The sequence below is a fragment of the Hermetia illucens genome, chromosome 4 (assembly GCF_905115235.1).
Source record: "Hermetia illucens chromosome 4, iHerIll2.2.curated.20191125, whole genome shotgun sequence".
Classification (NCBI taxonomy): Eukaryota; Metazoa; Arthropoda; class Insecta; order Diptera; family Stratiomyidae; genus Hermetia; species Hermetia illucens.
The window spans coordinates 44844916-44854306 of record NC_051852.1 but is presented as its reverse complement, the minus strand read 5'-3'; the positions used below and the strand labels follow the sequence as shown (position 1 = coordinate 44854306).

The window sequence follows — 9391 nt, the reverse complement described above, 5'->3', positions numbered from 1 at the left end:
CTTGTCAACATTGGTCTGAACATCGACTGCGTCCAGATCAGTCGCTTAGCTGAGTAATTTGGCGAAATCGATCAAGACGAGCCGACCCGGCTTCTCAACGGGAAAAAAGACTGAAGTAGAAGAAGAATATGTAGTCAAAATTTCAAGTGAATTGGTTGAATACTTTCAAACAAACTTAAAACTCAACTTCTAAAATGTTGTTCTTGTTTTGTTTTTATTTTCAACGAAAAATTATTGATAGTTGTAACTTACATTTAATCGGCAACGCCTGCACCATAGAATAGGCGTTTTCATTTGCAAAAATTTCACTTTTATCCAACCTGTATTAAGTCTAGCTTCTTTTGAAGAGTCAAAGCCAAATCGCTCGCAAAAGAAGTACCGCCGAATGTATTTTTCGGCTAATAAAGAAGATCGCGCGACGACTCACATAAGTCATTATTATTACAAAAATACTGTTCAGATCTTCATGAAATTGTAAGACATAAGTCATATTAGCACTTTCATAGAATGCAAAACAAAAAAAAAACACAATTTTTAAAAAGTGCTTTGTTGCGGAACCCTTTTTAAGAGAAATCAACGTTATAGCAAACTTGCAGTAAGAAAAAGCCATGAGGTGGGTTGAGAAACTTAAATTTGCCAAGATCAGGCCTAACGAAATCGTCCTTCATCGTTCGATCTAAAAGTACTTTTCCCAAGGCTGCTAGTAAAACAGGCCTTATATAACTTGGAGAAGTGGTTCAAAAACATCGCTATTGGACCAACGAAAACCGGGAAAATTGTTAATTATTCTGCTCCTTCTTGTAACTTAGATTTTTTTTAGATCTATTTTGTTACTTCATACTGCGTGTAATCTCCATTACGATTATACGTAGCCCATGCTTTGTTGTTCTTAAGTTGCCTGGCATCCGGCATATGACTGTTACCAATTCTGCCTTGCTATTTCGCATTTTTTCGTGCTGTTTTGATACTTCTGCCGGTTTACAATCTTCTCAATAATTATATTTTGAGGTTTAGCAAACTTCTCGTTGGTACCTTCGTGCCAGTTTCCTTCTATCCTGCACCATGTGATCCTCGGGCGACCCACTCCTCCGCCATCTTGGAATAGTAGATGGCATGGCGTAGTTAGCGACAAAATTGGCACTCTTCTTAATTTGTGATCTACCCATTGTGACTTTCACGTTTTGATGAATCTCGTTCAAGGGTACCTGGCCTGTGTGCCGACGAAGTGCTTCGTTTGAAATTATATCAGGCCAGCATACCCCAGCAGGCTTCTAACGTTTTAACAATTGTGGTCACTTCCATGTCCTACTCTCATAACGCAAGTAACGCAGAAAGAGCAGTAATGACAAACAGTAAAGTTTTGAGATAACTACATTTCCAGATTTTAGACAAGGCAGCGAAGGTTAATCTAGCGCTGTTAATATGTCGGTGGCACGGTCGGCAGAAATAACGCTTCCTAAATATACAAAATGATCAATATCTTCGACGCTCTGCCCATTAATGCAGATAGGAAGAGTGCGATGACCCATCATACTGACAATTTTGGTTTTGTCGGTGTCCTCAAACGAACTCTACTTGCCTTGCTTTCCAGCTCTAGAGTTACTTAGCCGCTTTAGACCTCAAATTCCTCTGAGATACTACCGCGGTGCAGCACGTGGCATTTAGCGCCATCATAAGCGGCCCCGATAATAGCTTTTAGTTTCTCCGGGATGCTCCTATTGGGGAGGGCATTCCAGATACACTACCCTGTTGTCGAAACCTTCTCGAAATCGTTGAAGAGCAGGTGAAGAGGAGACCTAAGCTTCATGCACTCTTTCGCTGCCTATGGAGGAGGATCCAGATCGGAAACCAGTCTGATTTCCGTCGATCAAGCTTTCGAGATGTCTCTTGATACGTCCCAAGAATATTTAAACTATTGTCTTTCCGACCGCCAGGAGAACGCAGACAACCCTCCTATGTTCACACTCATCCGTGCCCTTTTGAAATCATAACGATCATCCCCTTCCTGCAATCTCTGGGAAAGGTCTCGTATTCCCAGGATTTCCGAGGGAAGCCGAAAGGTTCAGCGGCTTTACTTCTTTTGATGATCGAAATAATTTCTATTCTGCTTGGAGGTTACGGTGCCTATTCATTCCATTCACAAGAGGCCTTCACCGGATGGGATACTGTTAAGAACCGTAGTGAAGTTTGTTCAACCGCTCCGTATTATGAATGAACAGTCGACCGTTAACGTCCTTCAAAGGACCATCGAAAGGTTTGCGAACAAATGCAAGTTTTAAAAAAAGTGAAGTGACGGCGGCTTTACGGTTTCTTACCAGGACAGAGGCAAATCGTCAGACGCTGCCTCACCTCTGCCCTGGGAGCAGCGTGACCGTAGCGGCTCGCAGATGTTGAATGCTCCTTTATATAATTCGTAAAACACGACATGCCTACGAATTATATTGAGCGCAAATCCGCCTTGCTGACCAAAGCTGAAATATTCGTTTTGAGAATGAAGAGGGGTCCTAAGTCCGCATCAACTTAATGCAGGACCGGACCAATTGAGGAGCAACTTACTCCTTCTTTTCTGGTCCACGGACCCCTCGCTGGGCCTGCACCCAAACTTTTTTAAAAAAAGTGAAGTGACGACGGCTTTACGGTTTCTTACCAGGACAGAGGCAAATCGTCAGACGCTGCCTCACCTCTGCCCTGGGAGCAGCGTGACCGTAGCGGCTCGCAGATGTTGAATGCTCCTTTATATAATTCGTAAAACACGACATGCCTACGAATTATATTGGTCAGCAAGGCGGATTTGCGCTCAATATAATTCGTAGGCATGTCGTGTTTTACGAATTATATAAAGGAGCATTCAACATCTGCGAGCCGCTACGGTCACGCTGCTCCCAGGGCAGAGGTGAGGCAGCGTCTGACGATTTGCCTCTGTCCTGGTAAGAAACCGTAAAGCCGCCGTCACTTCACTTTTTTTAAAAAAGTTTGGGTGCAGGCCCAGCGAGGGGTCCGTGGACCAGAAAAGAAGGAGTAAGTTGCTCCTCAATTGGTCCGGTCCTGCATTAAGTTGATGCGGACTTAGGACCCCTCTTCATTCTCAAAACGAAATGCAAGTTCTTTCGTGAAGCAGTATACAATTCTGAAATCATTGCGATCTCTGTTAGTGCCCGAAGGAAACTGTGTTCTAATGTTTCGACATATTTGGCTACCAAAATCACAAAAACTTTGCTGCATCCGAACTCAAGAAGCTCACTGTTATTTTCGATTGTTAGGTCATGGAGCATGTCGCCCCAGTTATCCCATGGTTGATCGGCTCGTTTCCGACTGTACTTCTACTTTACCTTAAATGCGAAAATGGAAGATATTAATTACTTCCGTTAAATTAAGCCGTTCACATCATTTAAGATTTCCTCTTCTCCAGTGACCCAGTGGCGTGGGAGACCTTTGGCGGTAATTGCAGGCAGTCGAGGATTAGCAAAACATCCATTGTGAATGAACTTCATTCTGTCCGTCAACTATAGTGTTTACCCTCGAATGTCAAGCATTGCAAGTTGTTTCTTTGCGGGCTTGTGTTTTAAGGAATTGCTAGTACCGCCATCAGTTGCACTATGTCGAAAGAATCACACATAAACCAAACAGTGAAAGTCGAAAACATATTCATGGCCTATGATGACATAAAAGTAGAGGAAGAAGTACTCGAAGATGGACTGGTTGAGGAACTGGAAAGTAACCTTAAGGTCAAGTGCGGGGAAGTATTCGCTTTACTCGGAGGAAATCTCATCTTGGTGTGTGCATTTTGCAATGTGAACTTCCATGATAATTTGCATCTCATGGGAGAACATTTGCGGAAGAATCATTATGATGAGTTCTTCAAGAAGGAGGACTACAACCATGAGGAAACTCTAGAACTATCTGTGGAAACACCGTTCGAACCTGTCGATTCGCCTGTTTTAACGGATACCGGGAACGAGTCAAATGATAGCACCCAAATAAGATCCAATAAGGTAAAGCGTTTTCCATGCGAAAGCTGTGGAGCTACCTATACAAATCAGAGAAACCTGATGAGGCATCAACTGAAAAAGAAATGCGATACAGGCCAAGCTGACAGTAAATGGTCCTGCTTACCGTGTGGACGGCATTTCATTAACAAGAAGGGCCTTTCCAACCATCAACGTCATCACGAACAATTTGTTCCGAAGCCGCAAAACCCAAAACTTTATTGCGACCTCTGCGATCGCTACTTTATGAGCAGGAAGAGCTTCCACAGTCACCTTAGTGAACACGAGACCCTGCCCCAAGTGTTACAGGACGACCTCAACATCCTGAAATGCAAGTTTTGTTACCAAAAGTTTCCAAAATATGCTGACCGAAAAGCACATGAAAGCACACACACAGAAAGTCGCCCGTATCAGTGCTTTCACTGCGGAAAAGGATTTCCTTCGCACCAGAGCCGCAGGTATCATACCCGCAACCACACCCCCAAGTTCCGATGTGATCATTGCTCCAAAATGTTCCGCTGCAATAGGGACCTCAACCGCCACATAGAATGCCATCTAAGAATGCGGAAAAAGTCAAACGATATCCTCCAAATAAAATCCACTAATTTGTCCAATGAGGAAAAGCTAAGTTCCCCGGAAAAGGCGAAAAGGCGACGCGCAAATAAGGAGGGAGAATACTCGGGTAGGCGGCCGGTTAAAAGTAGGCGATTAGGTACAGAAATTGCCAAATCGAGTGTTGAACTGGATGTAAAAGCCGAAAATGAGGTGGTCGACTTCAATTAATCTAAATCATGCCAAGATGACATACGACCGACTACTGTAGACAAACGGCCTATCGCCATGTGAAAGTAAAGTCACAGAAGATAATTATGTAATGCATAGTGGGGGCGACACCAGCAACAAGTTTCGACCTTGTCCTAGTTCAGAAATAAAATTCAGTTTGGTCCCGAATCAATTACGTGTAATATTCGTGGGATATACTATGAAAGCGAGGAGGCGCTGGAGCTCAATTAGAAGGAACAACATCGGTGTGATCAATGCTTCAAAGCGTTGCGAACTCAACCGCCACATCGAACATCACCTGAATATCCGCAACCTTTCCTGTGAATTATGCGAAAAACGATTCTACTACGAACATCATTTAGAGCTTCACACGCCGACGAGATACCCGTTGAGCGCAATGTTTACGAAAAACGATTCTCTGGGGATAATGCTATGCGGAAACATATGGATTTACACGAAGGCGTGGAAAAATATGTGTGGAAAAACGTACGTTCTACGTTACTGTACGCTCAAGAAAAGACTCACAAGGGACAAATATGGAGAAAATTGTGTGAGAAATAAATCGTTGAAATTCAAAGTTTTATCTGGTTTCATTGCCAACTTCGATATTTGAATTGTTCACAAAAATTTAGGAAGCTTTTGACAAGGGGACTCTTGTGATAGGGTGGGCTGTTGATGTCCGATATGTATTTTACGTAAAGTATGGCGGTATATTCGCCATTACGTATGCTTGGGAATATTTTCATTTTTCTAAGCCATAGACCACTCTTACCCGATCTGTCTACTATAAATCAATCTGATGGGCTGACGTGTTTAATATAAACCAAACGACAAAAGGCCATTTTTGTTACATGCATTTAAAGATCCGAACCATTCGGAAATCATGTTTCGATTAACAGCACAATGGCAACTGCACTACACTCAACTTATCATCACTCCAGTCAAACTGGCAGATTTTATTTAAAAATTTAAATGTTCATCAGTCATTGTCATAGAAATACCCTAACGATCAACTTACCATAATTCTGTCATTCTGACTGACGCCCGACTAGTGAAATACTGATCATGTAACCCAGCATGGTCAGTATTTCATCAATCTGCCATAAGTCAAACCATCAAAAATTAACTGATGGGGAAATTGGTGGATTGACGTGTTTGGTCTACAGCTACGACGATGAAATCCGTGCACGGTTGTTGACAGCCAAAAGAGCCTATTTCAGCTTATAAAAACTGTTCTGTTCTCTCATCATAGTGTCCAAGTTCTTACTGTACACGGCAATGATCTTGCCAGTCCTCATGTATTCCTCGGAGGCATTGGTTCTTAGCAGGAAAAATTGCAAACTCTTGGCCGCGTTCGGGAGAAGAATCCTTCGAAGAATTTTTGTCCCCCTACAAGAGGATGGACGACTCCGCAGCCTATATAACCATGAAACCTATGAGCGATACCATGATGGTTTGTTTGTGGACAAAAATGTAACTCAATAGTCGGATCACTTAATACAGCAAATACGGTAAAGCCTATGGTAGAAAAAGAAGACGAGGCAGAACCTGTTTCAGATTGAGCGATGGCGTAGGGATATCGAATTGGTGCTTCGGCGTAAAACCGGCATGTCTGGAATTCCTTATTAAGGCAGGCCTAGATCTGACACTGGTTATTGCCTGTCGATTAACAGGGGAGAGCTATCTTGCTGATCGAATGGCAGAAAGTCTGAGTAAACCGCCATCAAAAATACTTCTCTTGGGTGCTACCCAGGCCTTCTGCAATGGAAACGGATCGATGAATAAAAGGGACACAATATAGACTCGGACCACTATCTCGTTGGCATGGTGCTCCGAACTCAAATTACAACACCACCTTCAATCCCCTCTGAAAATCAGGTTAGAGTGAATACTGAAGCCATCCACAACACAGCCCGCCGCGACACCTATAAGAGAAAAATGGACGCCGCAATAACCGCAGTCAACAGAGATCCTGGTGATGAAGCATCAACAAATGATCTTCACAACCACCTGAAGAACGTTATCATAAATACGGCCACAAACATACTTGGCTCCAGCCGCAAAAAGAGTCGGAACGGCTGGTTTGACGGTGAATATAAGCTAGCAACGGAACGGGAGAATGCTGCATACCGAATAATGCTGCATTCTCAAAGAACGCGGGCACGCGCAGAGACTTATCTTGAACTCCGGCGAGCGGAGAAGCAACTTCACAGACGGAAAAAGGAAGCCTGGGAGAATCAACAGGTCTGTGAACTCGAAAAATACATCGGAACATCGGCGAGTTGGAAGTCCGGCCAACTGAAGACGACGGACAAATACTGCCACCACCAAGTATAGAAGAAACAGTCCGCGCAATTCTTCGGCTTAAAAATCATAAGTCGCCAGGAACCGATGGAATTACAGCCGAATTGATTAAATATGGAGGCAACCAATTACACCAAGTGGTTCATAACCTTGAGCTCAAGTCTGGGACAGCGGATCAATGCCTGGCAACTGGCAACGAGGCATTATCTGTCTCATACATAAAAAAGGGAGATATCGCACAATGCAGCAATTATAGAGGTATCACGTAGCTGAGTACCATCTATAAGATATTCTCCGCTATCTTGCCAGGCCGGATATCCCTATACGTCCTGAACATCATTAGCCCATACCAAAGAGGCTTCACTCCAGGCAAATCAGGAACAGATCAGATTTTCTCTCTGCGGCAAGCGATGGAAAAACTGTTGAGTATGGACACCAGTTGCACCATCTATTCATCGAGCATAGCCAGGGTAAAACTGTACACGGCCATGAGAGAATTCGGTATCCCGACGAAATTGATAAGATTGACTAGGCTGACGCTGACCAACGTGCGAGGCCAGATAAAAACAGCAGGATCACTTTCAAGACCATTCGACATCAACAACGGTCTACGACAAGGGGATCATGCGTCCTCTTTAACCTGACCCTCGAGACAGTGATCTGTGATGCTGAGGTAAATGCAAGAGGTACGATCCTCTTCAAGTCCACCCAATTACTGGCCTATGCTGACGATATCGACATCATGGGAAGGACAACCCGAGACGTAAAAACTGCCTTGATCTAGATCGAGCAGGTGGCGCGAGATCCTGGGCTGCACATCAATGAAGCCAAGACAAAGTATATGGTGACAAGGTCAGCACCGAACACCAACCAACCAACAACATCAAACCGCACTGGTCAAACGGGGAGAATAAAGAGAGGAGACTACAATTTTGAGACCGCTGATAATTTCTCCTATCTAAGGTCGAAAATCACAACCGATAACTGCTACTACGATGATGAAATCCGCGCACGGTTGTTGGCAGAAAACAGAGATTATTTCAGCTTACAAAAACTGTTCCACTCGAAACGTTTCACTATAGGGTCAAAGCTCTTACTGTACAAGATAATCATCTTGCCAGTCCTTATGTATTCCTCGGAGATTTGGGTTCTTAGCAAGGAGTTCTTACGAATTCTTGGCTGCGTTCGAGAGAAGAATTCTTCGAAGAATTTTTGGCCCCCTACATGAGGAAAGACGATTCCGTAGCCTACATAACGACGAAGTCTATGAACGATACCATGACCGTCTGGTTGTGGATAAAATCCGGCCCAATGGGTTACGGTGGGCGGGTCACTTAATCCGTATGGATGAGGATGATCCAGCCCGAAAGGTCTATAAGGGATACATCTATGATAGAAAAAGAAGACGAGGCAGTCCCTGACTGAGATGGAGCGATGGTGTAGGTCAGGACGCCAGACAACTTTTAGGGATATCGAGTTGGTGGACCTCGGCACAAAACCGAAATGTCTGGAGTTCCTTATTAAAGCAGGCCTAGATCGAATACCGGTTGTTGCGCCGTGGATGATGATGAAAAAATCAAGTTTCATCTACTATGTATATTCTTCTTGGTCTGTTTTTAACCATTCTATTTAAGATTTTATCATTGGTATATGCTAAAGAAGGCAATCGATGGGAAATTCATAAACCCTGTTAAGTTTTTGCTTTTTTTTGGAAATGGGTACGATTCTTATCTCTGACAATTCCTTGGACAGTTTAAGCTGTTTTCAGACTTGATTTAGGGCTTCTTTCATACGAGATTGTAACCAACGTATGTGTTGATGGAAGATGCTGTCCATTCCAGGTGCTGATTGGGCTTTACGTTCTTGCAGGACAACGTTGAACTCAGTTACTACAGTTAGGAAAGGATACTGAACAAACGATTAATGGCGGATGTGAGTATGAAAAACTTTAGGTTTACTTGGTTGATTTGGACATCCAAACTTTCTCAACCGATACCTTCCTCCTGGAAGGAATGAAATCTCCTAATGGATACCCAAAACTCCAACATACGGAAGGTATAGGAACTCCAGCTGTCTGCCCATAACTTCCTTCTTGCCTCTTTGTCCAATTGTAGCCGGGAGTAATGTGTTTCGACAATATCGATTTACTTATGGTGAACAAGCCATTAGTAATCTTCATTATAGTTTCTATCTCGGATGTGGCTATATAAGAAAGATTATTTAAACCATTCAAGCAAGCAGACTTCCCCCACCAATAACCATTAGAAGTAGACAATTCACATTGTGAATTCCGGTTTCCCTTTTGTTTATAAGCAAAT

General features: G+C 43.3%; 1 protein-coding gene across 1 annotated transcript; it reads left to right on the top strand.

Annotated features, from left to right (window-relative positions):
* The first annotated feature begins 3525 nt into the window (after positions 1 to 3525).
* Positions 3526 to 4807, top strand: LOC119656210 (zinc finger protein 347-like). The gene has a single exon (XM_038062601.1). The coding sequence runs from the start codon at positions 3597 to 3599 to the stop codon at positions 4767 to 4769; it is 1173 nt and encodes a 390-aa protein (XP_037918529.1). The 5' UTR covers positions 3526 to 3596; the 3' UTR covers positions 4770 to 4807.
* The last annotated feature ends 4584 nt before the right edge of the window (positions 4808 to 9391 follow it).

Coding starts and splice junctions, on each gene's coding strand:
- LOC119656210 (XM_038062601.1), top strand. CDS start 3,597: ATGTCGAAAGAATCACACATAAACCAAACAGTGAAAGTCGAAAACATA.